We start from the raw sequence: 19,203 nt of genomic DNA, 5'->3' as shown, positions 1-19,203 counted from the left end.
GAGAAGATTCTCCTTTCATTATTGGTATCTTCCACACCAATATCTAACTTTATGACCAATAACTTTTGTACGGGAAAGAACTAGTTATCCATACACCGTTCCTATAAATGACATTCCTTTTGGAGAAAACTAATAACCCTTTTCCCAAGGCATTACTCTCAAGCCAGAATTCCGTAATTGCCATGGAAGATAAACCACTGAAACTCTAGCAGGGGAAACAGAGAGTGCAGACTGCTTGTGCACAGTGCAGATAAATCTCACATTCATCAAACAAAAAAGAGGAAGTCTAAATTGAATTTTCACCTACCAGAATATGAGAAGTTTATCAAAGAGAGAGTTACTATATAAAGGACCCCTGTGGTGACCACTATTGTAAAGTATTAAATGACTGATTTTGTAAATTGCCCCCCTAGTCATGTTTTGCATGAATTTTAATGTGTCTGGTTTCTTTGAAGCAGGAATCACCTGTAGCAGGGTAGAAATTTCAAACATATAAAGAAATCCTGAAGGGAAGCATGAGGACTCTGTCCTTGGTATTTAAATAATCATTCATTTTCATGAGCCTCAGCCTCATTCCCCCACAGATCACAAGGATATGCAGTCGGAAAAAGAAAAAAAAAAAAAAAACCCACTGATAGTGGGAGGAAAAGCAGCACAATCCATGCTCAGTCTCCTTTAGAGACAGAGGCATTCCTAAGAGTATATAACTGAGTGGGCTCCACAGTCAACAACGAACCGCGTAAGAACCGAGCTGGCGGGGGAGGTAGGTGGTGGCAGGGAATATGGGAATTGGGGAAACCTTCAGCAGTTCACCCTGTGCTATCTGCCTTCCTCGTTTGTGTGTTTTCTGAGTCAGCATTAGCTAAATTTTCCAGAAAGCCATCCACAAAGTACAGCCTGGGCATTCAAGGGACGTCACTCATTTCCCCTAGTGACCTTGACAAGTCAGAAGCTTGAAAGCAGGGAAATCCGGATGTCTCAGTTATGAAGTGGAGCCGTGTGGGCCCCCACTTACTTCCAGAAGTCTCCATCCAGACTGGTGATCGTCTGCCTCTGATACTGCTGGTGCCCATCTGAGGTGCTCCTCTGGCTCTGAAGGGGCTGGCACAATGGCCAAGTACTTCAGCCTGGTGTTGTTTCTTGCCTCCATCTGGACCACAAGGCTCCTGGTCCAAGGCTCTCTCCGCACAGAAGGTAGGTTTCTTACCAGATTGCCAACCTGAGGCAAGGCAAGATCTTGCAAATTGTCCTAAGACTACTAAGTTCTTGACTGAATTTCTGGGGTGGGATGGTGCTCAGTGTCAACAGAAGATCTCATTGGTAGTATTGCTCTGCCAGAAATGTTTTCACCATGTTGTCAACTTCACCAAAATGATTCTCATTTACCTTTATGTTATCTTGACTTTTATTTTTGGTTATGGGATATTTTTAATGAGGATATTTTGAAACAGGAGAAATCACTTGTTTTAAAAAGTGTTTCATTGAAGAAGAAAAGCATGATTGTGAAAAATTTTAAGCAATCACCTAGCCTGGGGAAAATGGTTAACTTTCACAGAATATTGGCCTGTTTTATATTTTTGGAAGTATCAGTATCATTATTTTTAGTTTTACTATACTATCATGGAATGCTTACGTTTTTAATACACAGTAAATAGCAAATTAACTGAAAAAAATCTGTGAAAATGTAGGTTTGAAAATTAGTCATCAGCTCCCTACCAAAGGAATGACTTGAAATGATTCCTGGGCTTTTGAGTTGCCTTAATGGTAACCTCATTCTGCACTGTAGGCAAAACAAAATTGTAACCACAAATCACTCATTGCAGCTCTGGGCAAATGAAAATATGAGCACTTTAAAAGGAAAATTATGTGTTCCTCTGTTGGAAGATGCCCTGAGGTATAAAATATGTCAGGAACAGGCATCCAGAGTTGATTCCGATATTGTCATACTCCATTTTATGAGGGAGGTTAGAGTTAATATGGTTGATTTTTTTTCAAATACCAGAACTGTTACTTTCAAATAAGTTTGGCCCTCTTTGACATCTCCCTGGGGAGACTATTCACTTTTCCCCCAAATACAGCCATTAATCCTCAAACTATTATGGAAATTGTTCTTTGACATTGACTCAGCACAGTCTTTGGACCATCCTCAATAATGGCAAAATTTTCCTAAGGGAACTGAAATTTTGGAAACAACTGAAGGTTATACAGAGCCATGATTAGGAAAAAGGTGGTTGATGAAGGTGAGTGGATGAGGATGGGCGCTAGTATTTTTGAGGGCCTATTTTTATGTACTATATATAGTATATAAAATATATATAAGAAATATATATATATATATATATTTCTTAAGGAGACACTTTATAGATGAAGGAACAGGCTCAGTGAGGCCAAGCAACTTGCCTAATGTCATGAAGGCAGTAAATAATAAGGCTTGGGTTTGAATTCAGCTCTGATTCCTAGGTATATACTGTTTCTACTATGCTTTTTGTTTCCTAAGAAAGCTTGAGGAAGGGGTTACTCGAATATCACTTGGATTCCAGCTCCCCGTTTTTGTCCTTAAATAGGAAAGCATAAAATCTATGAATATTTGTTGACTGTCTACTGTGGACCCAGCCTCCACTAGGTACAAGTTATATAATTTTAAAATTCTGACAAAAATTCTGTAAAGAAGATATAACCATCCCCCTTTTACAGCTGAGAATGCTAACTTGCCCAAGGTCCCACAGCCAATTAACAATAGAAGAAATATTCAAAGCTAGTTCTATTGCCAAGAATAGGTCTATCATTACTCATAACAATAATATTTAGAGTAAAAATGATGTATGATGAGAGTATCAAGACCACATTACAGTGTAATTAATATACCTTCTCTACCGGTATTCCCAAAGAAGCAGCCATAAGCAAGCTTATGAGTGAAATGGGCCAAATTCCAGGACAAATGGTGTGTTCCGAGAGTTCAGCTCTAGTGGTGTGTGTGTGTATATGTGTGTTTGTGTGTGTGTTCATCTTCCCCCTCATTGCACAGGGGGAAGCAGAACAGTGTCCTAGTTAAGAACTGAGGTTTTAGTATCAATCATAATTGGGTTTGTGCCCCCAAAGTGCCACCTAGTTGCTGTATATCCTTGGGCTCAGGAAAGTTACTTAATCTCCCTGAACCTCAATTTTCTGTCAAAACAGACAGGGTTTGGCACAGAGTGGCATCTACAGGTGACAGAAGTTGGAATTAACATTGACATTGGTATTAATATTAATATTAATATAGTATTAATATCAGTGTTGGTGTAGGTATTAGTGTTAGTGCACACAGTCATAAGAGGCTGTTCTGTCACAAACACTCATATTGGGTGTTGGCTCTCTGGTCTCTCTTTTGGTGAGAGCAGCGTCTGGAAGCAAACAAGGCTATCCACAAATACCATACATCATGTTCATTTCCCTTCCCCCAACCCTCTGCTCCACACCAAGGTCACATGGGGGACTTAGAAATGCTCCTTCCATGTTTGCAAGAAGAAACTTGCTTTAAATTTAAATACCACCTTAGACAGTGGTCAAAGCATTTGACTAGGAATCCAGTGCACAGATCTGTGTTGAAGCAATTACTTGGGAGATTGAAATGCCCTGTTACGGACTTTTGTGGATGAAGCCCAATTAGAACAAAGGACCAAAATGCAATGCAACTTTGCAATTTCATACAGGTCTATAAATCCCAGAACCCAGAGAGAAGGGATCAAAGGAACTCTCAGATTTGTTAGATTTTGAGTAAGATATTATTCACATCTTAACTGTTCAACTGCCTCAGCTTCCCTAGGGAGGTCAGTCATTAGCAGACTAAAACCAAAGTTCTTTGAAGGTAACATAATGATACTATGTTATGATTTATTGAGTGCCTACTATGTGGCAGGCACTATGCTAAGCATTTTTATTTGAATTAACTCATTTCCCTTTCACCACCCTATACAATAGATACTGTTATTCTTTCAATTTTCTAAATATGGAAACTGAGGCTCGAAGAGATGAAGTTAACCAGCCTAAATTCACAGAGCCAGCAAGCGACACAGGCTAGATTCAAATCCAGGTCTGACTTTAAAAGTCTACTTCCTTTATTTAGTTTCTCTGCCATGCAAGCTTTACGATCTGACTCCTCTAGGAACTTCTGAGTAAGCCTGCCCCGCAATGGTCAGAGAAGGTTCACTTTCTATTATACCAAGTGCAACATTTTTCAGCCCATCTCAGAAATAGTGCTGTCCCCAACAGACTCTGGAGTATTGTTCACTATTCTGTTAACCAGAGCCCTGGATTCTATCTTTCTCAAAGTCTCAGACCCTTCATTTTATAGACTCCAAAAAGGTTTGCAGAAGCTGCATCCCCTAGACCGCACCCCAGGAACTGGTAGCCAAAGCCTCCATGTAATGAACAAGGAACCTGAGTGCAGTGAGGGACGATGGACTCGGACCTGGTGAGAGGTACAGCATGGATCCGGGCAAGCACCTACCTAACCCAGCAGGATGTCCTTGTGGAAAATGTCTGGTCTGTGTCCTATTATTTCTAAACTTCAATCCCAGCTGCTGCGTTGAGGCAATGATGCTCTACTAGGAAGGAGAGCCTGAGGGCTAGGGGCAAGGACAGCAGCACACTGAGGGCCTATGTTATTCCTTTGCAGAGCTTTCCACCTCAGGACCATGCAGAATCATGGGGGTCACTCTTGTGAACAAAAAGACACACCCGCAGCTGAACTTCACAGAAGCCCAGGAGGCCTGTAGGCTCATAGGACTAACACTGGCCAGCAAAGAACAGGTTGAAGCAGCATGGAAAGTTGGCTTTGAGACTTGCAGGTGAGAAACAGCTGGATTCACAAACACTGTGGGAACTCTTTTGGCTCTGTGTTCTTGTTCAGCAACAGAGATCGATGCATCCACTCAGTTCATATGTATTCTGTTACAGCTATGGATGGGTTAAAAATCAGTTCGTGGTCATCCCTCGGATTATCCAGAACCCCAAGTGTGGGAAGAATGGGGTGGGCGTCCTCATTTGGAGAAGTTCACTCAACCAGCGGCACAGGGCCTATTGTCACAACTCATCTGGTGAGTCAGATCTGCAGCCTCTCCACATAGCATGTTTTGTCTGGATTTCAATAGCTCTATAACCATTCTGAGAAGAGTAACCCTGAGCAGTAGCAGAAGCAGTCATGGTGATGGCCACTGAATCCTCCCAAGACTGCCTCTTTGACCAGGGTAGAGGTGTCCCTCTCAGAGCAAAAAGTTAGAGAAAATATGACAGATTGACAACATAGGGAGAGGGCATCCCTGGAGGCTCCATTACCCACCCCGCCCTCATCCTACGAGATAAACAGGATGAAGGGAAGGAAACATCCACTATGGACAAAGCAAGGTACTAAGTTATCTCGCTGAACCTTGACAATCTCCATAGGAGGTGTGCTTTATCATCCCTATTTTGCAGAGGACATAAGTACATCTGTCTAAGGTCTCCTTACTACGAAGATTCACACATAGATCTAACTCTTTCCTTTATCCCACATTCCTTTACAGCAGTGGAAATTCAGATGCTATATTAGATGTTTTTAAGAACAAGACCCAATTTTCATTTTATGAAGGAAGGAATTAAAGCTAGAAAATATAACTGATGTGCTCACGGTCATCCCTTTAACCTTCTTGGGAGAACTTGGAGGCCTTAGCCCAAGTGCTTTACCTAAGTAACTTCTCAGAAAGTTTTTCTTTGACTAAACACTTGTTCCCACTTTATCATAAGAACCTCTGTCTGGTTTATTACTCTTCACACATACTCATAAATCTGACCTTCTAAAGGTCAGATGGCTCAGTGGTCATTCTCTAAGATCCAAGAGATAAAAGTGCACCAGCAGTGTTCTGTTGCCCAAAGGCAGCATAAGGTCCAAGCAGTTCTGTGAACCAGGGAGCCTTGGCCCAGGAAGGGCCATGAAAGAGACTGTCCACTTCGCTCACTTCATGGATGAAACAACTGTAGCTCAGAATGGAGGTTTACCTTATTCAAAGTCTTACAGTCAGCTAGAGGCCGAGTCAAGACTGGAACATAAGCTTCTTCCCGTATTTTTTTCACCACCCTCCTCCCCTCGCCTCTGCCGCCTATCTATCACTTTTGGCTGCGGAACTGGTGGTTTGCATGCTTGCTCATCTGACGGCCAGTCCATGCCGGGTAAATGGCCTGGCCTTTTAACTTCCCGGCCTTCCTGCCAGCTGTCAGTGCAATGATAGGACACCCAGCCCTATGGACTAAATGAAAAGGAGTCAGGGGAGATGACTTGGATTTACATGTTTCCTCGTGGTTTCATTTAACTTGTATTTCCATTCCCTGTGCTTCCTATATACTTAAAGTTAGGTGTAGAGGCTTGATTAGATTCATGTTCACTAGGTTTGGCAAAAATACTTGATAGATGATATTGTGTCCTTTAGATCATATCCCAACAGAAGGCCCTTAATGTAAGTATGTCCCACTGTTACATGCTAACTTTGATCATTTGAATAAGACGGTGACTGCCAGACCTCTCTAATGAACTCAGATATGTTTTCCCCTTTGCAATGAGGAGGTAACCTATAGTGTGATATTTTGGCACCATGCAAATAGTCTGGCCCCCCAATCATCTTTTACCTGATAGTTCAAGCAGACATTGATGATCCTAGCTGGAATCAATTATTATATGCAGGACTGCAAAATGATAATTTTCTAAATCTATTCTTCCTTCTAAATCTATTCTTCCTTCTACATTTTCTTCCTTCTGCATTCTAAATCTATTCTTCCTTCTAGCTGGCATTCTTTGATAAAGAAGAATATCTCTCTCTCTCTGTCTCTCTCTCTCTCTGTCTCTCTTTCTCTCTGTCTCTGCCTCTGTCTCTGTCTGTCTCTCTCTCTCTCTCTCTCTCTCTCACACACACACACACACACACACACACACACAGGTCCTCCCTCCCCTTTATACAACCATGGACATGTAGCATTTTACTTACTCTGTGTTCAATATGTTATAATCAATTTTACAATTATTATTCTTTTTGATGCTCAAATTGTCCCAAATTTGGCGAGTGGGAGCCCCTTCTAGTTGACTTTTGTTTTCATCCCATTAGTATTTGAGCAAGTCATTGCTTTCTGGCATGATAACATGTCCCAGGCTCACTTTGTACTTTCTTTATCCCACACATGGAGTCAGCCATTTATTTCTCCAAGGGGCCTTGGTTCTTTTCAGTAGAGAATGTTGATTCAAAACCAAGATCTGCATGCAAGTTGTTCTCATTACTACTCTCATTTTCATGCCTTCTCGGTCCTTTTTAGTGGGCAGCTAGGAAAAAATATACATATATAGATTGCATTTGCAGTGATATTTCCAACTCAAGTTTAACAATTCAAGTTTTTTCTTTGTTTACTTTGTTCTATACTTGCATGTTTTTTCTCTTATATGGAAAATTCTTGTTCCCAATAAATAATATATTTTCTTAGCCTACAATAATTTCAAAATTATAAAAACAGCATTATTAGGAATAATAAACCTACTGAATGGAATTTGCAATTCCTTCACGTTTCTTTTAGTCCTCAGAAGACATCCCTCTAAGGATGTACTCTCAGAGAATTGTGTACAAAAGTGACTTGAGGGCTTCCCTGGTGGCGCAGTGGTTGAGAGTCCGCCTGCCAATGCAGGGGATGCGGGTTCGTGCCCCGGTCCGGGAAGATCCCACATGCCGCAGAGCGGCTGGGCCCGTGAGCCATGGCCGCTGAGCCTGCGCATCCGGAGCCTGTGCTCCGCAATGGGAGAGGCCACAACAGTGAGAGGCCCGCGTACCACAAAAAAAAAAAAAAAAAAAAAAAAAAAAGTGACTTGAGAAAATTTGCTACCCTGTGTGCTTATGTTATCATTTTGAAATAACTCAGGTTCACCTGCTTCTGTTTGCCGTCTTTGTGAGGAACAGAGTTATCCTAGCCCTCATCTTCCCACTAACCTAGACTTACCCTATGCTTCTTTGTTTTTGTAACTCTCTTTTTTATTGCTATCTTGTGAGCTCTGAGGATCACAGTAACCCTAAACCTGACCCCAAACCTTATCCTAATTGTCTTTCTTACTGCTATCTTTGTGAGCTTTGGGAATCAGACCAAAGTGCTTCTAGTGCTCGGCGTGCACCACCTGTTTCCTGCTGTTCCCTCTGCCACAACGCCCGTCCTCTTCATCACCTGGCTTACTTGTATTCTTTATTCAAGTCTCAAGTACCGTCTTCTTCAGGCAGCCTTTCTATACCCCTGACTCCTATCTTTCCTCTTGGACACCAACCACACCGTGTTTAATATCTATCAAAGCATTTGGCACATTCTAGAGAAATTATATTTGTAGTTTGGAGGGAAGGAGAGCCAGGTCCTAACACTTCCAGGTGAGACACATTGTGCCCCCAACCAGTAAGGGACCACGGGATCAGATTGCCGTTGCTCCCTCACACGGCGGCCTTCCTGGCTACACTTAATGAACAGAGAGGCAAAGGAAACTAATTCTTACAGATATTACAGATTACGCCATAGATTCTGCTAGGCCCTACACATTTACTGTCTCATTAATCCTGAGTGAAATGATACAAGTGTACCACTTCTACTTTCCAAGAGAAGTAGCTGATGCTTAGAGTGTGATTTGCTGTGGCAACAGTCAATAAGGGACAGAGCCAGGATTTAAACCTTGAGCCCTGCCACTTCCACGTCACCTTCCCTGGTGATGACCACACGTCAGTAATATACCAGGCCCAGGGTGGGTCCTTCACATGAGTATATTTTAAAAGTTCCCCAGATGATTCTAACCTGCAGCCAGAGTTGAGAACCACTTTCCTCTAGAAGATCTCTAAGATATAAGTTTTAGAATTCCAGATACTTCCGCGTTCTCCTATTTCTGTGCAATTGCAATCATCTCCTTCTTGGCTCCTGGTTGCCCTTTCTCCCATCTCTATTTCATCCTCCACACACCTCTTCTGATGATTACATCCCTCCTCCTCTCCACAGCCTTGGGTGGCTTCCTATCAGAGACTCTGATGTGAACTATGAAGACTTCTGCACATAAAACTGGGCACATATGAGAACTTCTGTATATCAGTTGGAAGGTTTGCTGCCCCCAGTTGAAAATTCCTTCTCCCACAGAATAAATTCCAAATTCTTTACCATGGCAATTATGACTCTTGATATACTGGCTCCAACCTATCTTCCCAGTCTCATCTCCTACTTGCAGTTTTTCATGCTCCCCGTCATACACACACCCTACACGCCAGCCACACTGTGCTCCTTGTCATTTTCTGACATACCTACACTTTCAAACTTCTGGATTCTTGGGTCATGCTGTCCTTATTGACTGGGATATCCTATTCCCTCTTCCATACTACATGACCTGGAGCTCTATTCCAGCTATACCAGCCTTCTAGTCATCAAACATGCTGAGATTATTCAAATTCAGGCTCTTGAATTTCCTGTTCTCTTTACTTGGAATGCTTTTGCCCTAGATCTTCAATGACTTGCTACTTTTCATCATTCAGGTTTCAGCTTAAGTATCACCTTCCCAAAGAGACTTACTCTTATCACCTTATCCAAAGTATCTGTCCCCATTCCTGCCCCTTCCAGTTTGATCCTTATCCTGTTTAATTATCTTCTCAACATTTATCATCCTCTGAAATTTCTGGCTTATTTTTTATTTTATTTTATTATCCCTATCCTTCTTTCCAATAACACATAAGCCCTTATGAGCAAGGACTTGGTCGTATTTGCACCACATCCCTAGCATCTAGCACAGCACCTGGCACAGAGTTGGAGCTCAATAAATATTTGTTGAATGAGCGCATTAACTGTCCACATCCTGCTCATGCCGCCTCCTCTGTGAATTCCCAGTTATCGCCCCCTAGCCTCATCAAAATACTTCTGTCCTCTTGGAAACAGGAATCATCCCTTATTTGTCTCTGTATTCTCAGTTCCCAGTGCAGTATATCGTGTTCAGTATACTTTTCCCCTGATATTAAAAAATGTTCATTTTTTTGAAGGAAGTATATAGCACCTGCTTGAGAACGGGAAATGTAGCTAAAAATCCAGGGCGGCATTGGTGGTATAGTGGTGAGCATAGCTGCCTTCCAAAGTCCAGGTCAGAGGTCAAGGATGATGCCTATTTGAATAGAGGTCTTTTCAAAATGAAATGAATAGTATAAAATATTGACTGAATGCATGTGGGGTCAAAATGTTTTATCATGTTTACCATGGCCTTGGTTGGTAACTTCTACTTAATTGTCAAAAATAATAGAATAACTTCTTCTTCATGGCTAACATTCCAGCTGATGCTACCCACTGTCACAAATAACTAGAGATTTAAAAGAGATGCAAATGCATATTGTAATATATTGCCTGGCTCTGCCATTTACTGGCTATGTGATTTTAGGCAAATTATTCAATTTCTCTGAATTTCAGTTTCTTCCTGTATAAATGAGGGTTTTATAAAATTGTTTAATGAACTGCCATGGTTGACTCAGAGCAAGATGTTCAACAAATATTAGTTTCCTCTCTACCACATTCAACAGATTGGAGAGCAAACCTACATCCCTCCCTTGTCTCCCATCTCCTTAAAAAAAATTTTTTTTTGATGAGCACAGAGAAATCTGGTTTTAGTAGATCTCTGTCCTCAGTTGGTGTCATGTGTGTATATTTGGTCTCCCCATCTACTCCTTTCTTCATTTCACTTTTCCTTCCTTCCTTTAGACATCAAGTATTGAGCATGTACTATGTGCCAGCCACATTGCACATACCACGATGACCAAGACAGACAGGAATCCTGCTTCCAGGGAGCTCACAGTCCAGTGGGGAGCAGTGTAGTGAGAATCATGACAAGGGAAGTACAAGGAGGTACAAGAAAGTATGTCTAGGGATCCAATCTGGTCTTCAAGTCTGCCTAAGAAAGAGATATTCAGTCGGAGACCTGAGGGAAAAGGAAGAGTTAATAAAGAGGGGCAAAGAGTCTTACAAGTGAAGAAAGCATCCAGGTCAAAGGTTTGGATGTTAGAGGAAGCATATCAAAGAACTGAAGGAATTCTAGCATGGCAGGGGGAACGAGAAAGACCGATCAGGTGAGGCTGGCCATGTCAGCAGGGGCCAGATCATGGAAGGCCTTATAGGCTGTGCAGTACAGGCAGTCAGGGAAGGATTCTAAAGGAGGAAGTGATATGATTATATTTACATTTTTGTAAGACCATTCCAGGTGCAGTATAAAGGGATTGGAGGAGAGTAAGACTAGAGACAGGCAGACCCATTAGGAGGCTATTGCAATACTTCTTTCTTATTTCACTTTTCCCTCCCCGGACAGATACCTGGGTTAACTCATGCTTTCCAGAAATTATCACCACCGATGATCCCATATTCAACACGGAAACTGCAACATACACAACAGAAATGATTGTCAGTGAGAGTACACACTCAACGTTGTCTACTGATGGACCTGACTCTATTACACCCACTGTGGCTCCTGCTCTGGCTTCCACTTCTATTCCACGGAAAAGAAAATTAATTTGCATAACAGAAGCTTTTATGGAAACGAGCACCATATCTACAGAAACTGAATCATATATTGAAAATAAAGCGGCATTCAAGAATGAATCTGTTGGGTTTGGAGGTAAAAACTTTCTGTCTGCATTATGTGTATGTGTTTGAGTGTGTGTGTGTGTGTGTGTGTGTGTGTAGCAGACAATACATAGAAACTAGCCTGTATCCAGATTGAGCACTCAGGACCTGACAAATACAAATAAAAGCTTAATGCAAATTCAAATTTCATAAAGTTCTAGAACTTGGGGTCTCTAAAGAGCCTTAATGATTAAACTAAAAATCATGGGTCTAAAATAGCTTCACTTTTAAAACGCAAAGACTTTTCAGAATAAATTACTATCTATTCATGTGCAGAAGTTTTTAAAGTACATATACACACCTTAAATGCCTATGATTAGCAAGTTAGTGTTCCTATTTAAAGGGTCTTACACTTGATTTGCTCCAAACTTGTCACCTCAAGGCCACAGAGAGGAAATGGACTCTGTCATATTGCAACTTTTAGAGTAGAGGGAGCATGAGGCAAGGCCAAGGATTCTATAGGTAGGAAGCAAAGAAGCTCATGTGGGCCCAACTCCCCAAGTGGCCCCTGTGTGGTCACAGAGAAGGCTCTTCCGCTCTGTCTGTGGTCTCCATCACGTGTAAGGATGAGTCATTAGAAGAGCGGTGCACAGTAATGTCTACATGGAGGAACAAGGCGCGGTCTCTGTCTCCCCCAGGTGTTCCCACGACCCTGCTGGTGCTTGCGCTCCTCTTCTTTGCTGCTGCAGCTGGCCTCGCGGTTTGCTACGTCAAAAGGTGGGATTGTTGGCACAATGTCAGTCTCGTCACCTTTGTCACATCCATATCTTGTGTTTATCCAGGGTTGTTATTGACATTTCCTTTGTCCAAATGGAGATGGCAATACTCTTATACCGTAAATGTTCTCCCTCACCTCACCTGTCCTCTCTACCACCCAACCTTTCCTATTATTTCAGCACTTGTATGTTGTCCGGCCTTTAGATATACGTCAATGGCTGTCCCTTTGAATATCAAGAAATAAAAAGAAAAGCTTGACATCTAGGGAAAAATGGATATGCTTTATTTGATTTTCAATTCTTTGTTTTTGATGAGAGGGTGTTAAGGCCAGCCTAAAGTTTTGCCTGTAAACTTACTATCCTATCTAAATGCATCCATCCAGGTGGGGATGGGTTAAAGTATTTGAGGGTGCATGTGTTAGCATCTCTCTGAAATAAAAGTACCCAGTGTACTATGCCAATATGGGCCATCACAAAACATTATCTGTTGTTTGATGTGTTACATAGAAGTCTCTCACTTTAATTTTGTGTTTATGCCTACAGGTATGTGAAGGCCTTCCCTTTTACAAACAAGAACCAGCAGAAGGAAATGATAGAAACTAAAGTAGTGAAGGAGGAGAAGGCCGATGATAGCAACCCTAATGAGGCATCAAAGAAAATGGATAAAAAACCCGAGGAGCCCAAGAGTCAACCCAAAACCACAGTGCGATGCCTGGAAGCTGAAGTTTAGATGGAAGCTGAAAGAAATAAGAGGACACACCTGAGGTTGTTTTCCTTCCTGATACACATCCTGGTCCCAGATGGGGAGCCTATAAAAGGGCCAAAGAACCAAACAAGCAAGTCTACCCTTGGTTCCTAACTAGAGTCAGCTCAGGGCTACCTTTGGACTCTGGAGTTCACCAAAGGGAATTCCCTTTTCCTTATTGCAATCCTTTCTGGATCCTACCCTCCTACCTCCAAAGCTTCCCATAAACTTTCTAGCCTGGTTATGTGCTAATAATATCCCAGTGAGAGAAAGGAGCTTGTGCAAAGCACCTAGGCCTCAAACAGCTAATCAGAACATGTTTGTCAAGAGGCCTTTAGGCTGCCTGAGAATAGGTGAGCTGAGAGCCAAGAAACCATTGAGATCAAGGCTTTGTCTATTGATTGACTCTACAGCCCAGATCCTTTCTTCAGCTCTGGAAAGGAAACACTTATACCATCTGGCATGTCCTTCTGAGCCAGGCAAGAGAAAAAGAAGGAAGGAAAAGTTTAGCAACTGAAGCACATGGAGATTCCCGTGACTTGAGACCTAATCTCTGTAAAACCAAAATAAATAGAGAAAAAGAATAAGGCTGAGGATATTGACGGCATTTGTCAGGGACTGTAAATATAGACAGGGTCAAAGTGTTCATCTCTGAATAATTCTAGTTGGAATCACTTTTTAGAACTTATACACACTTACTTTTCTCTCTCTCTCCTGCTGCTGCTATTTTCTCTAGAAGAACATACTTTCTAGGGAAAAGAAGGTATATTCTTTTCTCCCCCCCAAAAAAAATCTCTTAAAAATTTCTATTTTTATCATTATAGAAATTATTACTGAATAAAATTACTGTGTTAAAAAGCAGTAAAATTTAATAAACATTTGCTGAATGCCTACTATATGTCAGGTACTGTGCAAGTTATTACATTCTATAATTGAATATTATTAATAAAAAATTGCATATAGTAGAATGTATGAAGCTAATTTTTTTCAGTGTTGATATCCCCAGCTTTCCACTTCCAAAACCAATTTTTTTTTTTGCTGAGACTAATCTACACATTATTTTCTCGTGAATATGGCAACAACTGTAGCCTTAATTTATTATTAACATACCTAAAAAGTACATCATTACCTCTATACACCAAAGTACATTTTTTAGATGTCATTAACCAAATGTATCACTAGCTCTTCTTTTTCCAGCAAAAGGAGTCTGAGAGGTGCAGAAATATTTGTGCTAAAAAATAAAAGCATTTAGAAAATTCCTTTGCTCTCTTATTTACATAGATGCTTTATACCTTTCATGCAAAATTGAAGTGATCTGTTGTTTGCAAAAGTAAGAGAGACAATTTTGGTAGCTGAAATACATTTGAAAACCCAATAGTATATATATCACTATGTGAGGCTCTTCTTGCTTCAGATGGTCTTATTTTAAGTAGGTCAAGTATACACACATAAATTAGTCCTTTACTTTGGATTCAGGTCCTACATTCCAATCTGTTCCAGAGTTCACAGGAAGCTGGAGATTCAGATAGCTCCTTTGTCCTGTTTCTCTAACTTTCTCTCCCCCTCTCTCTAGCCTTTCTCTCTGAGACTGCTAATATCTTCTTTCCCTCACCAGTAACCCCACAATTCCATGATCCTTTCAACTCAGAGGCCATAACCTGTTGGCATAGTCTTTTATGGTTGTCCCACAAATATTAAAATTTGGTTTAATTGCCAAGAATTAAACATCAGGAGATTTCATATATTTGTATTTCCGTTCCCTTGAAAACCGGCAAGATCTGGAACTAAAGAACCCATATTCCCTCATAGCCATAATTACTAATACTGAGCAGTGGCTGCCCCCTTTAAATGGGAGATGCTTTCTCCACCTCACCACAGTCCTCACCACTCTATTGCAACCTCACACCAAAGTAAGGGTGCCATTTCCTATGGATTTTATAGTACTATTGCCTTTTTTTTCCACACCCAGCCCATTTCACTCATTTACAACCTACCTGGCCCTGAGCTCTATGAGTTTAAAACTCTGATTTGTCAGTCCTTAAGCTTTATCAGCCTCAACCAGTTCTCAGGGAGTGAAGAAGAAAGGGAAAGAGCCTAAATGGTGGTCTTCTGTGTTTGCTAACTGGAAAACAATCAGATCTTCCACACTAGGTCTCCCATCCGTGAGCATCTACCATATATTAGGATACTATCATCTTCTGTTAATTTAGACAAGAATATGCCCTACTCAGGAGGAGAAAGGAGGAAAGAGAAAAACCCTACCTAGCCACATATAATCACTAGATAGACCAAATGTCAATTGCAAAAATACTGACGAAAATGTAAAACTTCCATCATTATGGAAAAAAGGAAGGAAGGAAGGAAGGGGGGGAGGGAGGGAGGAAACTATCACTTATTGAGCACCTACTAAGTGACAGTCATTTTCACATGTTGTTCTGTTTAACTGCCACATCTTCCTTGAGAAGGATTATTACTGTCATTTTTTGTTAATTAGAAAGTTGGATTTTTAGAAGAGTTAAGTCACTTTTCTGAGGTCACATGTCTAGTTAAGTGATAAAGGTAAGATTCAATCCCAGGTCAGAATGACCACAGAGCCCACACTCCTTTCCCTACAATACCAGGCTTTCCTTGCAAATGACAATGTAGGGATGTAAACCATTCCAGTATGCAAGCTTGAAATCAGTCACTTGGCAAAAACTACAGAGGCAAAATAAGAAAGACAACTCAGGACTCTTTTCCCAACTTCAGGGAATTTTTCTTCAAAGCCATTGCAATAACAAGGGAAAAAGAGAACCACTAAAAAACTTTGAGAACTGCTCCTTCCCTAAGGCAGACACCAACCTCAGCAAAGACTTACCTGATCCAGCTCATATGATCAGAAAATGTAAGGCTCAGAAGGACCCAAGATAAGCTCCTCTAAACTCTCTTTTCTTAGCTAAAAAAATGGAGCCCAGTGTCACGGACAGCTAGAAGTAGAACCTATTCTAGAAGTTTCCTTCTTCTTAGTCAGATTCCCTTTACTCTCCATTGAGCAAAGAGAAATTGGAATATGAGGGGCCATCCCAGGTCAGACCTACAATGCAGCCTACCAAAGGCAGTCTTCAAACGAGGCAGGTAGACAGCCATGTGATTGTATTTGCAGGTGGTGCAAAGGATTTCCCTGACCAGAAATGACTCTTCTCTATGCCTGTGTCTCTGGCTCAAACATTACAGATCCACTCCTTTGGACAAAGGTACTCTGTGTTGGGAAGGAGTCCCCTGTAAAATTGCATGCTTTTTATAAAGTCCAGGCCAACTGTCAGATATTAGCATGCCAATACGGGCCCAGTAAAGACGAGCTGATTTCCAAGGGCAGAAAGCAGGATTAAAGCAGATGGCTTGAGACCCAGCACATGCTTGCATATAGTGGGAGTTTCTAAATGTCCATTGGCTTGAACAGAATTGAAGCATATTGACTTTAAAGCCAAAGAATTTTACATTTTATTGCCCTTCTCTAGACCTTTAGCTAGTGCCCAGAGCAAAATCAGTTGCTCTGGGGAAGAATGGGTTTCTAAAGCTAATAATAATATGCAAGTAAATAAATTCTTCCTAAGGAACAGGAGGGTCACTCACACACTAAAAAAGAAAATGTTTGTTTCCAAACAGGAAGAAAAGCAATTATTTGTCAGTTCAATCTCCTAGTTAAATGTAAATAAAATTTAGTTGTTTACCCTATAATAGTCTACATGCAAGGTCAGGTTTGAGCTCAGAGCATTTTAATAATACTGAAGTCAGCTGAGAGCACTCTTTTTTCCCTATTTCCACACTGTACTCTTTGGAAAGAAGTCACAATGTATAGCCCATACTTAAGTAGGGGAGTTATGTTCTGCCTCCTTGAAAGTGGAATGTCTACATAAGTTATTTGGCATTCTCTTGCACATGATAGTGATTTATTAATCTCCATTAATATATTAAATCACTTATTTCTATCAGTATGGACTCATGAATATTTATTTTCTACTTTAGTATAATCTAACATTATGTAATTTTTTCTTTTCTTTTTTTGCTCAAATTGCTCCAGCTTTGACCATTGGGAACTCTTTCCATTTGCTTCTGTGTCCCTTTGACCTACCCCTATCATTGTGTTTTTATTGGGCACTTCCTTACTTTCTGGTACTATACAATGATCCAGGACTTAGAAGGCAGAAGGAAGGAGAGACCAGCTTTACACTACTTGAGCTATTGCCACAGGCAAGCATGATCGTGGAGATACTGGGCTTTTCTGTGGCAAAGTTCCAGAAGCTGGCCTAGCTTCATGGGTGGTGAGAGGCAACTACAGTCCTAGTAGCTTTCAGACTTAGTTTCTAAGCCCTTCCAACAATATTGTAAATACCTAATTCCCCTTGTTAAGGTTTTTCTGTTTAAAATAGTTGGAGAGGTTTCTGTTTGCTGCAAGGGAACACTGACAAAAACAAATGATTCTTGAACACATTTTACAATTTGGCCTCCTTATCTCAGATTTGAGAATCCTTATCTCAAATCTTATCTCCAGTCATTCCTGCAAAGATACTTCATGATGCAACTACACAAGAATATTTGCCATTCCAGAATGTAATCGGTGTTATGCCCTCTCATCTTTGCAAGTGCTCTTCCTTCTGTTTCAATGACCTTTGCTTTTCTTCCTTATTGTTTCGTTATCTGTTGCTGCATAACAAATTACCCCTAACCTTAATGGCTTATAATAACACTTATTATCTGGAGTTGTTGTGGGTCAGGAATCTGAGTATGGCCAACCAGGCCTTCTGCTTCAGGGCTCTCACAGAGCTGCAGTCAAAGTGTCAGCCAGGGCTGTATTCTTCTCAAGGCTCTTCTACGGGAGGAATCACTTTCAAGTTCATTCACATGGTTGTTGGCAGGATTTAGTTCCTTGTTTGCTATTGGCCAAAGGCTGCCCTCGGTACTTTCCCATGTGGAACTATTGGGGCAGCTCACAGAATGGCAACTTGCTTCATCAGAGCCAGCAAGGCTGAAGAGTCAGAGAGTGTGCTAGTAAGATGGAAATCATCTTTTACACCTAATCTTGGAAGTGATATCTTATTACTTTTGCCATATTCTATTCATGATAAGCAAACTACTATGCCCACCCCATACTTAAGAGGAGGGGATTATACAAGGGCATGAATAAATACCAGGAGGTGGGGGATCACTGGGAGTCATTTTAGAAGGCTGCCCCCACGACATTAATGATTCTTCTCATTCCTTCTCTTTGCAACTTGTATATCTATGTTAGCATATGCCACATGGTATTATTGTTACTTATGTTAGAACAACTCAGTCTTCTTCCTGTGTCTTTCCTTTACTCTCACACTATTGCCACACTCACAGCACTTATGACATCAGATATGTGTGGGGTTTTCTCCACAACAAGCATTTCTCTGGGACACCAGCTGGGTATCCTACAAGTTAACACAATTCTGACGCAGTCCACCTGGAGATAGTGTCAGAGGCCACAGGTTAAGGGTTCAGTTCTATGAGCCTTCCCCTCCCTCCTTCAGACACCAATCAAATTCCAGGTTGTTACCCATGCTTCTAAACCACTGGCTATAAAGCAGAGGTTCCCACGACCCCTTGCTCAGGTGATCAATTTACTAGGATGGCTCACGGAACTCAGGAAAACAGTTTGCTGTTTACCAGTTTATCTAAAAGGATGTGATAAATGATACAGATGCACATCCAGATGGAAGGATGCACAGGACAGGGTATGTGGGAAGGGGTACACAGCTTCTATGCCATCCCCAGATGCACCACGCTACCAGCACCTACAGGTGTCACCAACCTAGAAGCTCTCTGAACTCTGCACTTTGGGGATTTTTATAGAGGCTTCATCACATAGGCATGATCACTCATTAAGTCCATTTCCAGTCCCTCTCTGGAGAATGGGGGTGTGGCTGAAAGTTCCAAGCTTCTGATCGTGACTTAGTCTTTCTGATGACCAGCCACCATCTAGAAGCCTACCAAGAGTCACCTCATTAGAACAAAAGGCACGGCTATCACCCAGGAGAAAATTCCAAGGGATTTAGGAGCTCTGTCAGGAACCACGGTCAA

General features: G+C 41.3%; 1 protein-coding gene across 1 annotated transcript; it reads left to right on the top strand.

The window, feature by feature from the left end:
• Nucleotides 1–1,015: 1,015 nt before the first annotated feature.
• On the top strand, nucleotides 1,016–13,104 carry LYVE1 (lymphatic vessel endothelial hyaluronan receptor 1; the record flags this gene model as incomplete). The annotated part of the gene is made up of 6 exons (XM_079708777.1): nucleotides 1,016–1,194; nucleotides 4,658–4,829; nucleotides 4,939–5,078; nucleotides 11,345–11,650; nucleotides 12,297–12,375; nucleotides 12,918–13,104. The coding sequence occupies exons 1-6, from the start codon at nucleotides 1,110–1,112 to the stop codon at nucleotides 13,102–13,104; spliced, it is 969 nt and encodes a 322-aa protein (XP_079564903.1). The 5' UTR covers nucleotides 1,016–1,109.
• Nucleotides 13,105–19,203: the final 6,099 nt, after the last annotated feature.

Source organism: Hyperoodon ampullatus (genome assembly GCF_949752795.1).
Source record: "Hyperoodon ampullatus genome assembly, chromosome: 7".
Classification (NCBI taxonomy): Eukaryota; Metazoa; Chordata; class Mammalia; order Artiodactyla; family Ziphiidae; genus Hyperoodon; species Hyperoodon ampullatus.
The sequence above is the reverse complement of the archived record's forward strand: the minus strand, read 5'-3'. Positions and strand labels throughout refer to the sequence as shown.